This window comes from Eretmochelys imbricata, chromosome 3 (genome assembly GCF_965152235.1).
Source record: "Eretmochelys imbricata isolate rEreImb1 chromosome 3, rEreImb1.hap1, whole genome shotgun sequence".
In the NCBI taxonomy this organism is placed as follows: Eukaryota; Metazoa; Chordata; order Testudines; family Cheloniidae; genus Eretmochelys; species Eretmochelys imbricata.
In genome coordinates, this window is record NC_135574.1 from 134,962,465 (window position 1) to 134,986,582 (window position 24,118).

The window sequence follows — 24,118 nt, forward strand, 5'->3', positions numbered from 1 at the left end:
GACAATTGAGTATTTACTGTTTTCTTTAGATTTTTATCATGCATGGAATATGGAAAAATCAATTAAACAAAACTACGCAATTTCTTGTATTGCTATATATTAACAGCCAAATTCTACTTTTAGTTAGACCTGTGAAAATCCATTGATTAGTAGATTTATTTTGGTGTAACAGAGTAGAATTTGGCCCTAAAATAGATTAATTAATAATACAAATGTTGATTGTACAAAAGCAACTGATGTAAGGCTATGTTAACATATAACTGAAATATCTTAGCTACTTATGTACATATAATATAACAACATATGAGATTCTTTATTAAGAACATTATCCCATTTATTGACCTATTTGAAGAAATCTATATTATCTTTAAATATATTAAACCCATACATGAGTTTCTTTAAAAAATCTCTACCAAACGAGAGAGTTTAGCACAGGCTGTGTGAGTGTAAATGACAGAGATTTCTAAAACAAAAATAAAAAAAGATATTATATGAACACACATTACAGTAAAATCCTCAAAAATAAGAAGAGAGCCTTTAAAAAAAATTGCTTAAAAATTAGTCTGATGGCCCAGATCCTGAAAACACATTTGAAAGCCCTGAACCTGCCTTGTGATCCACATAGGCATCGCAGTCAATCCTCGGGGATCACAAGGCACGATCAGAGCCTTAACTTTAGGCATATAGGTACCCCGTTATTTACATCCGTAAGTATTTGCAGGATCAGGGAATATGCTTGGATTGTACAGTGTGATGTAATAAATTTATTACAGTTCCTAACTGCAATATTATATGGCTTTGTGTGCTGGAATATATATTTAATTTTAATTAATATACATTATGTATTTTTTAAAACAAAATGTATTGATTTTATTCATTATCTTAGCATCATTATATTCAGGAAAAGAGTAATAATGTGTATATATATACACACACACAAAGAGACACACACACACACTCTTTTACTGAATATAATTTTCATATATATATATATTATTCATTATCTTAGCATAATTGAGAAGAATTTATTTCTGGGAATATTAAATAGTTCATGTTTTTTATATACACACATTTCTATAAATATACTCTCCTACACAAGAGAATCCATTTTATAATGAATAATTATATGAAAATTATATTCAGGAAAAGAGTAAAAGAGTGTGTGTGTGTGTCTGTATACACACACACACACACACTCTATAACTCTTTTCCTGAATATAGTTTGCATATGTATATATCTAAATAAAAACCAACTATATACAGGGGAGAACGACTACTACAGAGGAAGAGCAAAGAAAAACACCTGGCTTTAACGAACGCTGAATGAGAGTTGATGGTAGGGGACAAGCCCCTAGAGGTGACAGGCACGTACACACCTCTGCCCACTTTCAGCCTCAGCTTCTACCTGCAGCTTCCGCTCCCGGGAGAGAATCTTCGCCTCCTGCGTTCAATACCCAACCAGGAAGTGGAGAAGAAAGCAAAGCAGAGAGGGAGGCAGTAGCGCCCGCTCGCATTAGGGTGGGGGGTTACCCGGCCGCGCTGGAGAGGATTTTCCAGTTACGCGCACACACTAATCCGCAGCCTCCGCTTAGCACGGCTGCCAGTCTCCCCACGCACGCACCCGATGGCTTCTCTGCAGGACCCTCTGCCTGAAGGTAAAGTCTCCACGCCCCGCGGGGACGGAGGGTGCGCGCGCCCCGCTGGAGTCTGGCCGGGGGACAGGGCGGGAGCGCGCGCGCGAGCGGCGCGCGGCCAGGGCAGAGCGGCAGGTCTGCGCGGCTGGGGCAGGGCTGGCGGAGGGCGTCGGGAGTGTCGCTTGGGAGCTGCGGCGCGAGCGGGCGCCCGGGCTGGACACTGACCCTCCCTTACTCTGCTCAGGGCCGGGGCGGCTTTTTCTTCCCTGCTGTGCGCGGACTGTGGTGGAGAGAGCCCGCAGCCGCTTCCGCTGCGCCTAGCCCCGCGTGTGTTTGCTTCGTGTGCTGCGGGGCTGTGTTCTCTGCGCACAGCTGATCAGTACAAGGGGCTTTCCCCTCCCCTCTTAGTCCGGCCACGTTGGGGATGCGATCAGAGCTGCCAGGTTTTTTCCCGAAGGAAACTTTGCCTATGAAAACTTTCAAGCTAGCACAAGTAAGCCCAGCAAGCCGCTCTGCTTTTGACTGAGGCCGCCAAACCCCCCTCCTCTCCCCACATTGTGTGTGAAGGAGAGTTTTGGACGAATATTAAAAGTGATTCTTTGCATGTGCATAGCCTCTCACCTCTGAGGATCTCACAGTGTTTTACGATTCACTAGCTCAGGCATGAATAAATTAAACCTGGCAGCACCCGGAAAGGTGCAACACAAGCTATTACAAAGAGGTCCAAAAAGTTGCCTGCGCCAGGGAGGTTTTGCGGATTCTGGATCTCGCGGCATTACCTTTTTTTAACTCACTGTACCCATTTTATAGGAGTTAACTCAGGACTCCTGGCCTTGTCTAGACAAGCAGGGCTTTGAGTCCCCCGCACACCCAATCGTGTTAGCTAACAGTTTAGCATGTTCTGTGCTGGTGGAATTTAGCACATGCCCTTTCTACACTAGAGTTTAGAACACATATTAGTTTTTGCTAGCTAATACGATCAACCCCCCCCCTCCCCCGCCACACACACCCCCCCCCCTTTTTTATCCTTTAAAACCAAGGCTTGAGGAAGTGATTAAGACCAACATTTTCAAACTTGATGACCACTGGCACTTAAATATGAATATGAGTGCATACCATTAGAAACCCGAGTTTGAATATTTCCACTTAAATAACTTCTGTCCAGTCAGTGGCAGAGTTTACACCCTTTATAACAAACTGAGAGATGTAGTACCAAAAGTAAACAGATTCAAATACAGATTCACCGAAAGGCAGAATGTAATGCACTGCAGTATAATTGTATGTAATGCACCATCATGTTTATAATGGTATTTCTGGACCCCATTTGCCTAATCAGTGCCTCATTGTTTATTAGGGCAATATGTCTCTGGGCTTGTCTACATTAAGAATATTTGTACTAGTGTAATTACATTGATGTAGTTATACTGAAACAAAGGGGGGTTTACACCAGTGTAGTTTAATTTGGTAATTATGCTAAAATAGTTTAAGCTTCAGTACCTGCTGGTGTAGAGTGTCTACATCTGAGGTATATTACAAGGAGGGAGCTACATATATGTGATTATATGTGGTGCAAGTTTTCTTAAATTAGACAAGCCCTCAGCCTTGAAGCTACCTATCTTCCTCTGGCCGATAGTGGTTCAAGAAAGTACAGGGACTAAGAATAATAAAAATCCATTTGTTTTCTTTCTTGTATGATCATATTTATTTGAGTCAGAGAAAAATTTATATTAAGTTTTCATATTGATCTTTGTTTGCTGATAGCCCTGAAGAGAAATGACCTAGGAGAATCAACAGGAGTGGCCCTTTTCAGTGTCTAAGATATACATATTTTAAAAGGGCCTAAAACTAAAACTTGTCATACAAACAAGTTATCCCTAAACAATGGGAGAAAGCATTAAACTCTTTCCTGCAACAAGTAATACATTCTGGGGCTTCTTAAATAATTTGGTGTTTTCCACAACAAAGAATTTTTGCAAGTGGAAAAAAGTTATTTCCATTATAGAATTCTGCCACTTTTCACCAAAAATGCTTGTTCGTTGCTGGATGTAGAGAAATATCACTCTTTTCTACGTTTGGAAATTCTTCTAAAAAATGGTGAAAAATGATACTATCACATAGCTCTTGTCATCTCATCCCAGGCTTTTCTTGCCAGTGCCAAAAGCAGATCTGGGGAGAGGGATCAACGGATGGGATTCCACACATCCGAAACAAAATTGGCACTCTGGATATCCAAATAGCTAACACAGGAGGTTTTTTAAAACCTAAATAATGTTAAAGGCAGCAAAAGGTACTTGAATAAAATGACCACTCTAAACTGTGATAAAAATGTGTCAAAAATAAGTCAGCATAACCAATTATCCTTTGCGGCTGTAAACACACTTCAGAATGCTGAGGTGCCTTACAACTCCCTGGAAAGAGCTAATCAGAAGAAAAATCTAAATAAATCTAATTCTAAATAAATAAACTTCTTACATCATTTGCAAGTTCTTATGTCATAATGCATTGTATTATTAGTTTACGTCTGGCTGTGGAAATAACGGATAGTAGTGTCTGTGTAGGTTGTAAACTGTTCCGGACAGGGACTGCTTCTTACTATGTATGTGCAGCATTTAACGCAATGAGATCTCCATCTCCGTTGGGGTCTTTAGGTGTTATTGTATTGTAAATAATTAATAATAATGGCGGTGACTATGCTAATATCTGAGCTATGACTCTGACCTTGCCCAGCTAGTTGCAGAAGCCTGAGCAGGCTCAATGCGAAATGAGTGCTTGTGCAGTTAACAGAAGAGTTAAGCCTTCTTGCTTAACGAACCCGACTCCTGAATGCTTGCTAAATCTTCCATGTTATTAGAAATTACATCAAGCCAGAAACATTACTTCCTTCAAGTCCATTGAATTCGCTGTTAAAGCAAAAGTTTGTTGTTTCTCTCATTGGCAAGGAGAGTACACTTAACTTAGGGACAGGGAGCTATATTGATTTACACCGGCGGAGAATCTGTCTTCTGAAGTGCAGGCAGTGATATTTCTTCAAGTGGCAGGCCTGGCAGCATTGCAAGTATATAATGCTTTTACATAGGAGGAGGAAGAATATGGATAAAGGAGAGGATTTGTAAACCAAGAAGGACTTCATTAAGAATTTTTAAAAAAGTCTCTCTTAAGGCCAGTATGAGCCCTCTGATGCATAATTAACTTCAAGGGGCCATACCTTGGAACAGGATTGGCTGGCCCTGGCCCTGGCCCTCAACTGCTCTTAAAGATGCAGGGCATCCTGTCACCTTCTTGGTTAGGCCAGTTATGGTAGCATCTACTTTACAACTCTGCATGGTACTTAGAAGTGCACTTACTTTTCGAAGTGCACATAGATTTTTGGAGGGTCTGATTTTTTAACAAACTATGGATTGGGAATATCCAGGGGCTCTTTTCCATGGCCCCTATTTTTTTAGGCCTACTTCTTCTCTGATATTTTCTTGCACTTTGGCAACACTTGCACACCTTGTCATGCCAGTAAAGGCACATTGAATTGATTTGGATTCCTTATTGCCAGTGTCACAAATGCAGTCGTTATTAAAGCTTATGTCACCAAAAGTAGGCCCAGAAATGCCACTTTTAATTAAAAGCTAGGGCTATCAAGTGATTAAAAAAATTAATCGTGCAATTAATCATGCTGTTAAACCACAATAGAATACCATTTATTTTAAATATTTTTCCATGTTTACTACATTTTCAAATATATTAATTTCAAATACAACACAGAACACAAAGTGTACAGTGCTCACTTTATTTTTTATTATGAATATTTGCACTGTAAAAAACAAAAATTTTATTTTTCAATTCACCTCATACAAGTACCATAGTGCAATCGCTTTATCATGAAAGTTGAACTTACAAATGTAGAATTATGTAAAAGAAAAACTGCATTCAAAAATAAAACAATGTAAAACTTTAGAGCCTACAAGTCCACTCATTCTTACTGCTTGTTCAGCCAATCACTCAGACAAACAAGGTTGGTTACAAAATGCAGGAGATAATGCTGCATGCTTCTTGTTTACAATGACACCTGAAAGTGAGAACAGGCATTCGCATGACACTGTTGTAGCTGGCGTTGCAAGATATTTATGTGTCAGATGCGCTAAAGATTAATAAGTCCCTTCATGCTTCAACCACCATTCCAGAGGACAAGCGTCCATGCTGATGATGGGTTCTGCTTGATAACGATCCAAAGCAGTGTGGACTGCTGCATGTTCATTTTCATCATCTGAGTCAGATGCCACCAGCAGAAGGTTGATTTTCTTTTTTGGTTGTTTGGGTTCTGTAGTTTCCGCAGCAGAGTGTTCCTCTTTTAAGACTTTTAAAAGCATGTTCCACACCTTGTCCCTCTCAGATTTTGGACAGCAATTCAGATTCTTAAACTTTGGGTCAAGTGCTATAGCTATCTTTAGAAATCTCACATCCGTACCTTCTTTGCGTTTTGTCAAATCTGCTGTGAAAGTGTTCTTAAAATGAACATGTGCTGGGTCATCATCCAAGACTGCCATAACATGAAATATATGGCAGAATGCAGGTAAAACAGAACAGGAGACATACAGTTCTCCCCCCCCGGAGTACAGTCACAAATTTAATTGACGCATTTTTTTTTTTAAAAGGAGTACTTGTGGCACTTTAGAGACTAACAAATTTATATCAGCATCATGCATCCGATGAAGTGGGCTGTAGCCCACGAAAGCTTATGCTCAAATAAATGTGTTAGTCTTTAAGGTGCCACAAGTACTCCTTTTCTTTTTAGGGATACAGACTAACACGGCTGCTACTCTGAAACCTATTATTTTTTTAAAGAGCATCATCAGCATGGAAGAATGTCCTCTGGAATGGTGCCCGAAGCATGAAGGTGCATACGAATGTTTAGCATATCTGGCATGTAAATACCTTGCAACGCCAGCTACAGAAGTGCCAGGCGAATGCCTGTTTTCACTTTCAGGTGACATTGTAAATAAGAAGCAGGCAGCAGTATCTCCTGTCAATGTAAACAAACTTCTTTGTCTTAGCAGTTGGCTGAACAAGAAATAGGACTGAGTGGACTTGTAGGCTCTAATGTTTTACTCTGTTTTGTTTTTGAGTGCAGTTATATAACCAAAAAAATCTGCATTTGTAAGTTACACTTTCATGATAAAGAGATTGCACTTCAGTACTTGTATGAGGTGAACTGAAAAATACTATTTCTTTTGTTTATCATTTTTACAGTGCATATATTTGTAATGAAAAATAATAACGCAAAGTGTACACTGTGCACTTTGTATTCTGTGTTGTAACTGAAATCAATATTGAAAATGTAGAAAAACATCCAAAAATATTTAATAAATTTCAATTTGTATTCTATTGTTATAAGTGCGATTAATTGCAATTTTTTAATCACGATTAATTTTTTTAGTTAATCACGTAAGTTAACTGTGAATAATTGACAGCCCTATTAAAAACATGTTTAGATTGAGCTGACAGACTAGTAGCCATGCAGCCCGTTGCTAGACTAGCCATTTCTTCAGTTTTAAGCCGGACAGTCTTGTTTTTCTGTGGTTTGTCCCCTGTCTGGTACTGAGAAAAAACTGAATGGAGAAAGCCATTTTGAAGAGCATGCCGCTCTGCCCCCACATGACAGGATATGTGGGAAGTCATACTGGTGGGGGCAGGATCATGTAGGTGGGGGCTGACCAACACCATTCCTGGAAGTACCAGAATGTCCAGTATTCTGGGGACGTGTCAGGGGCCATCCAACTCATTGCCACTACAGAACTCGGAGTTTACATTATGACCTTTGTCATTCACTTCCCAGGCTAACTGGGCCTTGAAGGGTATGTCTACACTGCATCTGGGAGCCTCCCAACTAGGGTTCAAAGTATTGTGTTGGTGGAGCCTGTGCTAGCGTGCTAAAAATAGTTGTGTAGACACTGCAGCTTGGGATGGAGCTCAGGCTCTCAGGCTTGCAGGGGCCTGAGAGCCCAAACTCCAGCCCAAGCTGCAACATCAAAGCAATATCTACACAGCTATTTTTAGCATGCTTGCACAAGCCCCACCAGCACAAGTCTGGAAACTAGGGCTGGAAGGCTTGCTCCCAAATGCCGTATAAATAGGGCTGCCAGGCATCCAGGGCAATCAGGGAAGCTTCACGCAAATCCCCTGCGTCCCGCCCTCCCCCAGTGCTGCCCCCGCAGCTCCAATTGGCCAGGAACTGCAGTGGGTCTGCATAGAATAGATCCTGCTGGTGTACACTAATGGTTCCCTCGTGCGCTTTAACATAGTACTGATTGAAGCAATATTACATTAAAGTGCACTAGGGAACATTATAGAGAGATTACTCACTAGAGTATATACTACAGTATACATTACTCATTATAGTATATTGAAAGGGAAAGCCACCAAAATCTCAATTTTTGAACATCCACATAAAATTCAAAAATTGCTAAAAATACTCCCCCAATGAAATTAATAAATTCCGAAAAACAGAAGCACTAAATATAGTTCATCTTTAGTCCAGATTTACTTTCCCATTAAGTTTTGAGCTATATTCTGTTGTTATAATACTATATTAGTCCTCTTCATTATTAATTTCTTATATGGGGTATTTCCCTGTTTGGAGAAGGCCACTAATGCACAACTGAGTACAGCTATTCAGAGAAAGGAATGTTTTATCCATTTTAGCTGTTTTCTGGTTTAATTATTTATTGTTGAACTATTTATGATATTTTTAAAATAATAATTTAAAATATTTATTTGCACCTACCTGTTATCAGATATAACCTCTGATGGTATTGTTGAGAAGAATTTCTCATCTGTCAGCTAGCACCTGTGACTAACCCTTTATACTTTATGACGTGTTCCCATCGTAAATGAACTCCTGTGTAACTGATGTACAGTTTCATCTTGGTGAGCTGGTGAGGGAAAGTGCATGAGTGACCAAACAGACATAGTTTGAGGAACATGAAAAAGCTTACTTATTTCTTCTGGCAGATCATGCTGCAAAAGAGCCTGTGGAAGATACAGATCCAAGCACTTTTCCATTAGAAATGGTAGGTGTGTCTGCTTTTGTTCCAATATAACTTTAATACTTGGTTATCTAATATTTAGTTTATAGCTTTTTACAGATATTTAATTCTGGGATGCTCTCAAAAACCCAAGAGTATGCTTGACTGAAACTGGGCACATGATTGTCTACTAGGTAATTAACACCATTGTACACAATGAAATGTTATGCAGATAACTTCAACTCAGTTGTAAATTAAAAAAATGAATCATTACATCAAATGTATCTTGAATAAATCAATAAATAATCATGGGTGAAACCCACATTTAGATTGTAATCTTTTTCAGATAAGACTTTCTCTCACTAGGTGCTTATACAGTGTCATGTATCATACAGGAGTCATGATCTCTGTTGGAGTTTCCAGGTGATGCTATAGTACAAACAGTAATAATAGTACTGTGCATCTCCCTAGAAATTGGTATGAGATATTCACCCAGAAACTTAATTATTGTTTATATATAGTCTAAGCGCTTCCTTTAAATGTTGTGGCTGATAGCTAGATAAGGCATTAGAAATGCATGTGACAAAAAACAAGGTTCTGCCAGATGTGGGGGTGAACTGAGTGAAGAGATGTTTTACTGACTAGTAGATTTACAACCTTCACTGCATGCTTTTCTTTGTTGGTGTGTCCTGGGATATTCAGAGAAGCAAATCTTATGCTGGCACATGGAGTATATTGGGTAAAAAGAATATTTAAATGCTCTGTAATCTTTAAAAAGACTTTTTGAATTTGGCTCTAGGTTGTTTACTCTGGGTAACAGTAAATAAAAAAAGAGACTGATGATAAATATATTATGCAGCCCAGAGTAGATTAGTGTATAATGTATCAGTATGGGTGTTTTTAAACGTACCTTATCTTGTTTGTAAATTGTGGATTTGTCACGCAGCAACATGAATAATGAGAGGGAAAGCTATTATTTTCCTGGGGGGACTTCTTCCAATTCAGAAACCTAGTATTGAAGTATCAGCAGAAAACAGAGAAGAAGTGTAAATATTGACCTTAGCCTGTGGCTTTTTTGGGAAAATCAGTTTAGTAATTTAGGTCCTGATCCTGTATTGTGATCCATTAGTGCCAACTTCTGAGCATGTGTGAAGTCCCACTGAAATAAATGGGACTTTGCACAGGTCCATGCTAGCAGACCTTGATGTAGGAATGGGGTTGTTACTGCCATTTTGTGGTGTGTGATTGCTTAAATTAAAGACTCTGATCTTCAACTGTCTTTAAGGAATAATTTAACTCTAACTGAGTTATTATATTTGTCTGATACAAATGCAAGTTATTTTTTTTTAATTATTTTGTTTCTAAATGAGGAGGATTTTAATTTGTTTGGTGCGAGAGTCTGTAAAAAACTGATGGAAGCGTCGTCTTGTCTTTAGACGCTGCTAGAGGTAACGTGGGAGCAAGCAGATGTCTAGGTCTCGTAGTAAACTGTAGCATAGAAGTCGGAATATGTTTGTGTTGTAAATCAGCAGATATGTCCATAAACTGGGTAGCTGTATTTTAGTTTTGCATTTTAATCAGGTTTTAATTTTAATTTGCAAGCAAAGAGACCTTTCATTGTTCTTTAGTAAGAATGCTTGTAATAACGGGACCATCTTTATTATTGTGGCTACTCTTGATACACACCAGTAAGCTGAGAAACTGACCCAGAGAAATTGAGGCCACTGGCAGAGAGCAAAAATTAAAACTCAGAATTTCTTGGCTCCCAGTCCTGTGCTCAGTCTACTAAACCACATTGCATTTCAAGAAACTGCAGCAAAAACAAACTATATAATTTAGGATTGTAAATAATCCCCAAACTACCTGTGTTAGTAACTGTTTGGCCCATCTCTAATCATTCATTACTATATTGATGTGAACTTAAATGCCATTTTAAAAAGGCATAGTGGTAACTATAAAGTTTTCAATGTACTTTTTATTAAGTACTGGAAATAACAAACATATGTCTTGGTCTTTTTGGACAGAGAGAAAAGTATCCTGTCCAAGATACACGGCTACCTAAAGGTAAGCACAGCAAACTCCAGCTATTATAAATATGGTACATTATTGTAGTACATAGGTATACGAAACACACTGAAATAGTCTATTCATTTGTTCTGTATTTTTACATTGTAACAGTTTATGCAGTGTAATGATTTTTTTTTTAATGTGTTTATTAATGTTACCTCTGGTGTTTGCCATCAGAGCTCAGCTTTGGTCTAAAAGCTGATTATATCAACAGAAGATCTTGGTTCTCAATTTTGAAGGAAGTTATAATAAGCCAATGCCACACACACACATACACACACACAATTCCCAGATTAGAGGGAAATACAAATATTTGAAAAATGGCTTTGAGAGGGTTACCTGTGTGTCTGCAGGTGATCAGAAATTCATTTGGGAGCCCAGAAATATTCAGTGGACTTCTGCACTGATCAGATCCTGAGCCCTGCAACCAATCCCATCATTAAGCCTTTAATCCTTCTACCACACTAGCTCCCTTGACCTCTCCCTCTTCTTTATTTTTGCATCCCAGACCCTGCTGCAGGCTTCCTTCCAAGGAATGTCCTGAGAGTGCCTTGAGCCTCAGTACTCCTCCAAGCATAGTGTTCTGAATCCTATGATGCATGTAAAGCCTGAGGACGGATCCAGGATCCAATTGGGAAGAGACATTGAAAAAGTTAGAGTAAAGACTGATGAGCTGGGTAAACTAAAACTGGGGTTCCAAGGGAGGATTGAGGATTATTTAAGAGACTTGAAGGAGCCAGCAATAGAAATGAGGTGCCATTGAGAATACCAAGAGAAGGGGAATAGATTGGAGGGGAGAAGGGTATAGTACTTTGAACCTGTTCAGTTGCAGGCAGACTGCTCACCTCTTCAAAGTGGTTTTTCTTAAAATTTCTTAAATTTTGGTTATTTCCCTATAGCTTTCCTATCTAAATTGTATTTTTTCTTACTCTTATGGCATTAGTTCATTGTATCTTCCCCTCCAAAGAAAATCAGATTTCTAAATAAACATGTAACTGTTTCAAAGCTGTTTAAAATCTGATCAACATGTTTAATACAATTAATTAAAAGTAAAATTGAAGGGAAATGGAAATTGTAGCATTTTCTGTTGAAAGGAAGTTTCATCATGATCAGTGTAAAGATATAAAAGTATTAATGGAGCTTAACATTTCCTGTCTGAGAATGGGAAGTGATGTGAAACACCTATTAATATTCTGTAAACTTCTGCAGTCTAAAATTTTCCTTATAATTAATTTTCTCAAAAGTCTAGCACTGTTGTGGGTTTGGAAACTGTATGACGTTAATCTTAGATTGTTCCTTAGATATTGGCCTCTTGATCTGCTCGAGAGCCTGAATTTTCATCACTATTCAACATGATTTGGAAAAAAAAATAGTTTTATAAATGTTGCTGAATCTATAAGTGAATAAAATGTGTTACAAGAGTTTGCTTTATACGGTTTATGGGCCTGATTCTTTAGTCGTTATTTAGGGAAAATTCCAGTTGGCTTTAATGTAATTGTTATCTAAATAGAGTACGGGATCTGGCCCCTTGTTTAAAAATAATTATATGGCCTTATCCAGCAAGATGTTGAGCACCCTCAAGTCCCATTAAAGTTAATTAACTCCCATTAAAGTTAATTAACTTTAATGGGAGTTGAGGGCTCTCATCACCTTTCAGGATTAGGCCCATATTTTTTTTTTCTCCAAGTTCACTTTTTCATCATAGTTACCGCCTCACCCAAATATTAGAGGCAACAGCCAAAAGAACAGACCAAGTGAAATTTTGGAGGTTGTCTTTTGTAATGTCAGCTGAATTCTTTTCATTGAATCCTAACATAAGAGTGGCCATACTGGGTCAGACCAAAGGTCCATCCAGCCCAGTATCCTGTCTTCCGACAGAGGCCAATGTCAGGTGCCCCAGAGGGAATGAACAGAACAGGTAATCATCAAGTGATCCATCCCCTGTCGCCCATTCCCAGCTTCTGGCAATCAGAGGCTAGGGACACCATCCCTGCCCATCCTGGCTAATACCCACTGACGGAGGGACAGCTCAGTGGTTTGAGCATTGGCCTGCTAAACCCAGGGTTGTGAGTTCAATCCTTGAGGGGGCCATTTAGGGATCTGGGGCAAAAATTGAGGATTGGTCCTGCTTTGAGCAGGGGGTTGGACAAGATGATCTCCTGAGGTCCCTTCCAACTCTGATATTCTATGATTCTATGGACCTATCCTGCATGAACTTATCTAGTTCTTTTTTGAACCCTGTTCAAGATCATCAATAAGGAGTCTGTGTCAGATATCAGCTGCTGTCAGAGGCAGGCTATTGGATTTTAGGGATCAATGGTCTAATAAATAATGGCAAATTCTAAGTGAAAGAAGAAAAGAAAATCCTTACTTTTTTTGTTTGTTTATTTAAACCAGAAGGGGATATGGAGGTAAGGAAGCCAGTATATATGTCTCGTTCCTCTAACCAGAGTATTCAAAAAGATAAGAACAGTTGAGGCATTCCACTGTTTCTTAATAGGAGTCTTATTGCTAGAGAGAATAATAAACTCATATGCATTTTTATCCCTAAAAAGCCGTTCAACATTATAAGAGTCTTGGAGGAATCTGACATGTCTAGGATAACCTCCTTTCAGCCACAAGTCAACAGTTCATCCCAAGTCAGTAGAGCAATTAACATATGGATTTAAACACTTGCTTAAAGTTAAACACATGCTGAAATGCTTTGCTGAACTGGGGCCTTATTAATCACAAAGTGAAATTCAACCCTATGCACAGAACTGGCAAAAGGCTTATGTATCACTTAATTCCTATTTTGAGAGCCTAAGTTGGAGATAAAAGGTAAATAGACTTTGTGCTGTCCCTATGCATAAGGGTGAATTTCAACCCACCTCTATATACTCACAAAGGTGTATAGACAGTTTTTAAGGTGCAGTGAGTAAAACCTGGGGGGAGGGGGAGTACGTGTGCTTCAGGAAGGGTCCGGAGCAGGATGAGCATAATCCAAACTTGGGGAGAGGAGAAGGCAGAATATCGAGAATTTTTAGAAAGTCATTAAAACAAAGAGAAAGGAGTTTTGCTGATTGTCAAGTACTTTCACTTTTTCAGCTATCTTTGATTTATTGGCTGGGTAAACACTATGTTGGTGCTGCTCCTGGTCAATCTGCTGAAGGAAGAGTGTAGCCCTGCTATCCATAATAGTGTGTTGGAGATGCAGAGTAAACATTTTACATATACCCTGATGTGTGACCTCTGATAGTGCTTTCTATCTGCACAGTCCAGTCATTAACAATTTAAGATTATGTTAAATCCCTTTTACATTTCCCAATGACCCATTATCGTATGCGATTAAATCTTGTGTGTTAGACTTGTATGAAGTCTGCCATATTTTTTGTTTGAGAGTCTTGTTACTTAAGCTTATATTTGGGTGAAAGACCAACATTTCAGAATCTCTTTGCCTTAGATGAGGAGTACCTAACAGATAAAGTTACATTGGAAATAGCATCTATTAACATCAGGAGTCTTACATCAGATTCTGACCTAATACAACAGGTAAGGGAAATGCTTTTCAAATTTAAACTATCTGTTTGAGAAACCCAGGAGTGCATATTAAACTAAGCTTTTAAAGTTATTTTTGTTGATGAAAGAAAGCTATTAATATTAATCACAACTTTCTCTAGACTGCATGGAGTCATTCAATAAAATGAGATTGGAAATAGAATATCCATTTAAGAATGGTTTCAGAGTAACAGCCGTGTTAGTCTGTATTTGCAAAAAGAAAAGGAGTACTTGTGGCACCTTAGAAACTAACCAATTTATCTGAGCATGAGCTTTCGTGAGCTACAGCTCACTTCATCGGATGCATGAGTTTCCACAATATGCATCCGATGAAGTGAGCTGTAGCTCACGAAAGCTCATGCTCAAATAAATTGGTTAGTCTCTAAGGTGCCACAAGTACTCCTTTTCTTTTTGCATTTAAGAATGCTGGGTGAAATGTACTCTATACGACACAGCCTATGCACTCTGTAAGCCCTATTTGAGGGGCTTAAGTGGGACTTGAGTGGTGAATAGGTCTTGTGCTGACTCCTTTGCTTAGGATTGAGTTTTGTTTACAGTGAACCTAGTTCTAGTGACGCTGTACTTATAGTGCAGTGGAAATCCAAAATTGCTTCAATTTGCATCCCAGGCTTGAACTCTTCTGACAAGGGCAAATCCTGCCCCCACACGCCATCCCCACTCAGCCTGCGGCAGAACAGATGTAGTTCCACTGTGCTGAGTGGGCAGGGAGCCTGGAGCCCAGGCAGGGTCATGCTGCAGAATCCAGTTCTACCAGAATTCCTTTCACACTGATATGGGGGATAGGATTAAAAACAGGGCTAGTGGATTCACAGCTATACAGAGCCATCATTTTTTCCTCCAGCCTTCACTTCCCCTAGATGGGGGTTTGCAACCAGGGAAGTGGTTATTGCAGAGCAGCCTCGGAGTTGGGGTTGGGGTTGTCTTATTTCTCCCCTGCATCAAGTCCTTATACATGGACTTTGAGATAGTATTTTTCCCACAGTGAAGCTTCACTCTAATGTTCCACTGTAAATGGGCAACACTGTGCAAATCCCATTGGCATGTCACAGTTATCACCTACCAGATAGTGTTAGAGGCTGAATTCCTGGGGATTTTCTCTTTTGGGTTGAGCAGAGGAGAAGACAGATTGGCACTATCTCATGGAGAGAAGGGATTTCTTATCATGAAGTGGAGAGAATTTGTTGCCTGAGAGTCCCTCTTCAATTATACTGAAACTGGGTATAATGAAGGCTTTTTATAGTGACAAAACACTTCACTATACAGCTGTTTCACTGGCTTTAGATTTGTAGGGCCCTCTAAAAGCCTATCTTGCCTGGAGGGTAGCTTGTTCTTCTGGTCCCTCTGCAAACACATAAGACAAATGTATAACTGCAAATCTAAACAAAGCTGTTTTTTTAATTAGTGGGCAATAAAATAGTCCTGTTAAATAGCAATATTTTAATGGACAGTTACATATCTTTGCAATAAAGTGATGTTGGATAAGCCTCTGTGCTTCAGAGTTGATATGTGGAAGATAGCTGAACTGCTAAAATAAAAAATGTGTATGTCACAAATAAGTGGCCTTTTGAAATCCTATAGTTTACAAGAAAATATTTTTTTATTAAACAAAAAAAAATGAGGACTCTGAGTCCATGGGAAATAAAACTTTACCTCCTTCTTTGCCCATGCTGTCGCAGTCCTACCATTGCCAACTGTCATGATTTGATCATGAGTCTTGAGATTTTTGATGTTAAAACCCCAGTTTCTGAAAGCACTTAGATGAGTATCTCGGCTCTCATTTTAAAAAAAAAATAGATTTGAGGCCTCATGTTTGCAGGAAAAAAAATATGAAAATATACGTGAATGCACTCTAATGGCTCAGAAATCATAAGACAAATAAAAAGAACCCAAATTTAATATTTTTGTAAAAAAAAATCATGATTTTTAATTTACTCTCCAGATTTTGGGCCAGACTCAATTTTTCAATGCTTGGGTTGGCAAAACTGCAATTCCGATATATCAAACACCCATTGACTTACTCATAGACACTTCTCAACCAGATTCATATCATAATATGACCGTAAATTATCTCTATATTCAAGAGCAAGACATCCAGTTCTGGCCAACGTTTTTAGACAGTCATTGTTCAAGATCCTGAGTTAAAAGCTGCTGAATGAAAAGCCCGGGGCTGACATTCTATCTAGCTACAGCTGAAATGATGCTGGTAAGAGGAGGAAAGTACTTGGAGAAGATGGCAAGTACTTTCCTCTTACTTTGATGGGGGGTGCATCCATTGTTGAACCTTTCTTGAGCATGTACCAAACACTGTGATCATTTTGTGATGTGGAAGACTGTGCATTAGAGAACAGAAAGAAATCTGTAAACTCATCTGCATTTGTGACCATCCAGCCCACTGCAGTAGTGGGTGTGGCAGGGGAGATAGTGAAAACAGCATGCAAATGTTCCCTTTTGGGGGAAATGTGGGGAATTTTTGATAGAATATCTTGTACAAATTTACTTTCCCCATAATTGGATGAGATCATGTGTGTATATGTGTTCACCACATCAGCTGAAACTACCTCTACTGGTTATAGGCTTTGCAAAAATCAAATTTTTATTTTTTTATAATTTTGATGGACAATATCAATGATTATTTTCAGCATTTTTTAATTTTTATTCATTTAAATTTTAACAGTTGTGGGAAGTGATGGGGTGTGCCAGACAATTGGGAAGGTCAAACAATAATTATGTAATGACAATAGATATGAGATTCAAAAAATTAAAGCTTTATAACCGTTAAAACCCAGATTGGCACATATGAAAATGTACAAAATAAATATCCCTAAATGAAACTGGAATAAGTTCTCAAGCAGCATTTTTTTTTCTTTGCCTATCTGTAAATCTTGATTTTTATCAATGGAAATATATTTTTGTCAGTTTGTCTCTCAATGGTGAAATTGACGTTTACAAATAATAATCTAATCCTTCCAAGCACAACTATTTGTAATGGATTTAATAATACAGTGTCAGTAGGAATAGGGCATCTTGTTACACAGTTTACTTGTATTTGCATGCACAGCCTGCAAAATGCAGTGAAGTACTCTATGATACTTTTGAATCAATGACACTATACAAAAGTCTGCTGTATTTTATTGCACTTGTCTAAAGAGGAAACCCTATCTGCTTTCATCTTCAAACCATTTTATCTGGGCTTGCACCCACACAACGAGTGAGGGCAGCTGCTCATGTCTTCTTACTCCCTTACTCATTTCAGTTTGCCTCAGCCACAGGGTCATAGTGCCTTCCTTTGGGTGTTAGATGTTGCTTTCAAGGAATATAGATGTTGCAATGACACATGTTGTCACCTCAAACTATTACATTATTTTCTCTACATTTAATTAGCTGACAAAAAGCAGTTGAGTGAACATTAGCTTCAAAAGAAAGACGGTTTTGAACTGAGCCAGCAGAAATATTCAATTCCAGCCCTTGTCTAGAACTATTTCCTATATATAAAAAGCCTTTAAAGAAGCTCTGCCAAGCTGAGGATCTGGCCCACCCTCTAATAAAAAAGATGGGACATGGAAATCTTCTAAGTCAAACAATCTGAATCACTGAAAAGCTGTAGGTACTCTATAAAAAAAATTCTAAGGACTCCCCCCAAGATTATGGCACGTTAGTGACTCTTAATTGCAATTCTGCAATAATATTTCATGCCTATATGCCGGAAAGTCACCTTGTAACTGTTGTACATTGCCCAACCTACCATTTTCAAACACTGAGTACTTTAATGAACTAACATCAATAAAATGTCATTAAGGAAAATTAAACAAGCCAGGATAGCATGGGAGAGAGAGCACGAACTATTACAAATATACAAGATGGAGTGTGGTACTGCATAATCATAAGGATAGTGAGTCATTCAACAGTTTTCTAACATTCAACATGTCTATAACCAGAAGGTCCAATTCTGGGGTCACTGACACCTCGGGTGAGCAGACAGCAAATGTGAAAAATCGGGACAGGGAGTGGGGGGTAATAGGAGCCTATATAAGAAAAAGACCCAAAAATCGGGATTGTCCCTATAAAATCAGGACATCTGGTCACCCTACTTACACCAGTGTAACAGTAAGGTGTTACTCCCAATTTGTACTGGTGTAACTGAGAGGTGAAATTAGCCTGAAGATTGTAGATGTCTTCACTTAACATGTTATCCACTGCTGTCATGAATTTCTGTGGGAGCAACCCCAAGACTGATCAGCAGAGATTTATAGTTACATACACGGTGCTGTTGTTTTCTGTTCTGTTCACAAATAGTTTTAATACAAACCTGTCACTACTGAGAGTGAAAATGATAGGTCAGTGCAAGAACTGTTTAAAACTCTAACCCTATATCATAGGATGAATCAAAATGTAAATATGTTGCATAAAAAATTTGCAAATTGTCAGGAAACACAGACACACACACAAAAAGTATTTTCTGTTCAGTTAATCAGTTAAGTCAGTATCTTTCTAAACTGACTCTCCACTTGGTAAACTAGATCAATAAAGTTATTGCGTGTTATTTGAATACATGATTTTAATTCAAGGTTACTTTTTGTTTGTAGCCAAAAGAGAGTGATAGTCAAAGCAATACTGGAGAATCACTTTCAGGTAATTTATTGGCTTTACCATATATGTATGTAGTTATTTTTTATGATAGATTTTCTTCAGAAAAGTTTTTGTGAGGATGATGTTTAGAATTACGTAGAAAGGCTTGGGGATCCAGAGTATATGAGGCTTCTCTCTTTTGCTTTTAATATTCCGTGCAGGGCATAGTGCCAGAAGTTTATTTGATTTATAGATAGCTACAAACTGCTCGTCAATTTTTTTTTGATGAAATTCACCTCACTGAGCACACACAGCAGAATGAGATGAAATTAAGATAGGGGCCAATAATGCATTCTCTGCACAGCCAGAACTTCAGTTAGGTCAAATGGAGTTAGCTTTGCTCATACCTGAGTAAAGTGAGCAGGATTTGGCCCATTGACTTCATCACAAGGAAAGCGGTATTACTTATATACCTTTATATTTAGCTATAAAAAAAACCTGCAAGGCCTTATGGAATGCCTGAAAGCAGAGATGTCTCCCTCTACTCAGCCCTAGTAGGCCTCAGGTGGAGTACTGTGACCAATTCTGAGCACTACACTTTAGGAAAGATTTAAATAAATTAGAGGGAGTCCAGAAGACAGCAACAAAATTGATAAAAGATTTAGAAAAACTGACCTATGAGGAAATGTTAAAAAAAACCTGGGCATGTTTAGTCTTGAGCAAAGAAGACTGAGGGGGCCTGATTTCAATCTTCAAATGTGGTAAGGGCTGTTATCAAAAGGATAGTGAGCAATTGTTCTCCATGTCCACTGAAGGTAGGACAAGAAGTAATGGGCTTAATCTTCAGCAAGGGAGATTTAGGTTAGCTATTAGGAAAAAAATTGTAATTATAAGGGTAGTTAAGTTCTGGGATAAGCTTCCAAGAAAGGTTGTGGCATCTCCATCATTGGAGGTTCTTAAAAAAAGGTCTGACAGACATAAGAACATAAGAACGGCCATACTGGGTCAGACCAATGGTCCATCTAGCCCAGTATCCTGTCTTCCGACAGTGGCCTATGCCAGGTGCCCTAGAGGGAATGAACAGAACAGGTAATTATCAAGTGGTCATCCCTTGACGCCCATTCCAGACCAAAGGACACCTGTCAGAGATGGTCTAGGTTCACTTAGTCCTGCCTCAGCACAGGGGGCTGCACTTGATGACCTCTCCAGCTCCCTTCCAGCCCTACATTTCTGTGATTCTAGGTCATGAGAGCTTGTGCGTCCCCTCCATGGGTGACTATACATTCTCATAAAACTGTGTTGTTGCACATTGTGACAGGTTGGACCCCCTAAGGTGCCACCTGATGTGCTGAGATACCACTGAGCCTGCCTGTTCTGCCGACATGGGCCCCCTTTTTACCTGTCTGGCTGAGCCAGGCTATTAAGCCTTCTCCAGCACACACACAGGCAGGGCCACACCCAACTGACACTGAGATCAGCTCTGGGGACGTCCCTAAAAATAGAAAATAATTAACAAGTGGGATTATCTATGAGAGTAGGTGGTTTTGAATATATGATTTGCCCTTTTATAGTTAAACCATTCACGTCTCCTATTCTAATTGTATTTAAACCAATCCTTGATATTGTGTACTCATTATTTCCATCAGTCTTTTGATTAATACTTCCTCTTGCAGCATCTGTTTTTCCAGACTTAATTTGAATATGGTTGGTTTTATATTCCTCTTTCAAACTTGTATGGTAAACAGAAGTTTTAAAAGGTCAAGTGGTTATAAGCTGTGCACTTTATCCACCTTTCTGTTGTAGTGTCAATTTGACCATGGGGGCTTCTCTCTTTCTTCATCCATTACATGGCAAAGTTAAAGGTTTACCCATTTCCCTCCAAAAGCCTAACTGCTGAAGAAGTGTCCTAGCATACTTTCACACAATAGGCCTGATGGATGGAGTAAGGCCTAATAAAAAGTATTTGCAGGTCAATATTACTAATGTTGGCTTTTGCCTTCTTCTAGGCTGTTACTGCACAAACTAATAGAAGTTACATTTTTAGTGTCTCTCTAGGACCCTTTTTAATCTTTCTGGAAGACTTTTAAATGGCAATCTCTGGTGTCATTACGATAAAGAATATTTCACCACCATACTTTCATATCCAGAAAGTAATTCATTGAGCTTCAGCCAGCTCTTTAGCTGTATGAAGAAAATAGGGATACCATTCGAAGTGAATACTTTTCTAAGCATTTGCCTCAGTTACATATATTTGAAATAATCTCCCTTCACAGAACACAACAGAAAGGTGCACTTTCGTATCATTGGACATATTAGGCATTTGCTTTGTGTGTGTCCATTAGCAAAGAAAATCTCTACTGAAAGAAGACCATCAAATATTTTCTTAAGTCTGCACTGTTCTAAAGATGGCATTTTGGATGCACTAAGCCAGGCTGTGACATCTACCAACATAATCGTAACATTTATCTAGATGAGATGTTAACAGAGATCCTTTCTGTATAGCACTATTGGCTGTGCAAGTGAAAGTTATGGCAATTTCCATAAAGCGAAGGAAGTTCTTCAGGCCATGTAGCCCAGCCCACACATCATAGTGAAAAGTGGAATCAGTTTGACACCCTTGTTATAAATGAATGTGTATATTTTTAAAAATTATTGTTATTTGGTTTTATCTTCAGTGTACAGCAAAGAAAAACATCAACAAAACTTAAAAGTAGTTTAATTCAATAGGGAAAGAAACTTTATATCCCCATTATTATTTCAGAAATAGTTCTAAGCAACATGATATTCTTCAGCATTGCCTGAGGGTTTGTGCCATAAAAAGAAGCTATGGAAGACAGAACAGATTCTAACCTTTCAATGTAATGTTTATAATTGTAGATATGAGGAGCTCCTGCAAAGAAAATGGCACCTGCTCCTTATGTTTGTCTCGTGCTCCAACCATCAGTGACTTGCTCAATGATGAGGACTTGTTGTACACAATGAGAATAAAGTTGGATCCATGCCACCCTACAGTAAAAAACTGGAGAAATTTTGCAAGCAAATGGGGAATGACCTATGATGAATTGTGTTTCCTGGAACAGAAACAACAAAGCCCTACGTTGGAATTTTTGTTGCGGAACAGTGACAGGACTGTGGAACAATTGATTGATCTGTGTAAATTATATCAAAGAATGGATGTTGTGAAAGTGCTGCTGAAGTGGGTGGAGGAAGAATGGCCAAAGAGAGGGAATGGAACCTATCAGAATCACTTCTAGGTCAAAGAAAATTGTTAGCTTGAAAAATTGACTTGTCTGATTACCACTAGTGAGAGGGAAGCTTTCCTTGTCAGTGAAAGGGCGCATACCATCAGTTTATGCAGAATGCAAGCTTTTATTATATATGTATTCCAAACAAAGATAACCTTCCAAATGTGAAGAGAACATTACTAATACAGAGTTGTCTTCCTGAGTCTGCAAACATTTTAAGTCTTTTCCACTGCTCATAGATTTCCCAAGAAGGAGCAGAGTGAAAATAACAGAGCATTGAGCAATATGACCCTTGCAATTTAGAACCTAGAAAGGAGTGAAACTGACAAGAATGTCAGCTTCCCACTGCTGTTGATTTGTAAAGTTTTGATCAGCAGCCAAGATGCTTGAACCATTACTGGTAGCCCTGCCTCCATCTTTCATATCAGCTTCTATTTAGTAGGTGTCTGGTAATATTTCAAGACCTAACAGGAGGAATAAAAGGAGCTGTTAGAAGTGTTTAAATATTTTTGGTGTAGGAACCCCTCTTGTGTTTCCAAGATCAGTTTGCTTTTGCATTATTGGATTAATTTAATGTTTGAAGACCCCATTTTGCAAAAATTTCATTTGGATACTCTTTTATTTATATATATATATATATATATATATATATATTATATGACATTAAATGAAACTGTTATGTAATTCTACTACATTAAAATTATATATTGATTATGGAAGAAATCACATTGAATTCAGAGAATTTCCAAGGCCCACAACAGTTGGGGACAAAAAAGCAATTGAGAAAATGCTTTATATTAAAAATGAGTTTCAAGAGTTTTGAAGAAAACATTCTGTAGGGGGATTCTTATCTGTTTTTCTCAAATGCTTCTTGTTTTGAGGTGGGAAGATAGTTGTAGCCTCACCCACAGCGTCCTCAGTACTCACTAGGATTTTCCTGTTCAAAGATTGTGGTTTTCTATAAGAGATCACAAAACAGTCCTGTGGGCTGACCCATTTTACTCTTTACTTAGAGACCATTTCCTGCCTGAAAAACAACCCAACACCTTTGTGTCACTAAAGCCATCATAATGTGGCTACTGGAGAGTTTAAGAGGGTTTAAAACTTATCAGTTGTCCCAGGGATTTGGTCTTGTTGATACTTTGAATTTAAATGTTTAAATTTAAAATGTATTTTAGAAAGGATTAGCAATAACTGATTTTGCTCTTTTCCCTACAATTCTTACAATATATGTTCAAATATTGTAAAGTCAGTTTAAAAAAATCAGTGTTACAACAGAGCACTTATCGCTATGGTGTCACAAGAATTATGAGAATGCTGTTAACCATTTAGTAATACTATTCAAATAGTTTTAGACATTCTTTTATGTTAACTAAAGCATCTTGGGTTAGTACGTTGGTGTATATAGCAAAATAATGGTGGACAACGTACCAAAACACAGGCCAAATCTAGGATGGGGTTACGGCTCATGTAGTGTTTAGTTTGATAAATTAGGAATGATCACTAAACTTCAGCACCAAACATGCATGAAGCCAAAAGAGGGATTGTGCATTGAGATCCCTACTTCAAGACAACACAAGGCCTAATCCATATTATACTGTGTATATTTTATATCAGTGGGGGTGATTACTGAGCAGCTAGAGGTAAAGGCCATCATTTTGAAACCTAGGGGCCAGATCTGCAGGCAGCATAAATCACTGTTGTTGTACTGACTTCAATAAAGATGAGAATAAAGTGACATGATTTCAGAGGCTGAGTAGGAAGGGTCAAATTTTCCATAAAAACTGTTTTTTGGATGGCAAATTGGATTACTGACTAAATTAATTTTCATGAAAAGTATCTGCTTTCTGCAGGAAAACTGATTTTTTTTCATTGAAAAACTGAATGTTTGAAAAGTGAGACGTTTTCAGCAGAAAACCAAAATATTTTGAATGTGAAATGCTGCTGTGGTACGTCATGGGAGTTGTAGTTCAAGCACTTTCTGCTCCTATTTCCTTCTATGGACCGAGCTCCCCAGCCAGGCTTAATCTCCCAT

The 24,118-nt window shown here is 38.5% G+C and overlaps 1 protein-coding gene across 1 annotated transcript; it reads left to right on the top strand.

The window, feature by feature from the left end:
* Positions 1-1,324: 1,324 nt before the first annotated feature.
* EDARADD (EDAR associated via death domain) lies at positions 1,325-22,380 on the top strand. The gene is made up of 6 exons (XM_077811845.1): positions 1,325-1,655; positions 8,634-8,692; positions 10,672-10,711; positions 14,157-14,245; positions 18,856-18,901; positions 21,716-22,380. Exons 1-6 carry the CDS (start codon positions 1,625-1,627, stop codon positions 22,090-22,092), a joined length of 642 nt encoding a protein of 213 aa, XP_077667971.1. The 5' UTR covers positions 1,325-1,624; the 3' UTR covers positions 22,093-22,380.
* The last annotated feature ends 1,738 nt before the right edge of the window (positions 22,381-24,118 follow it).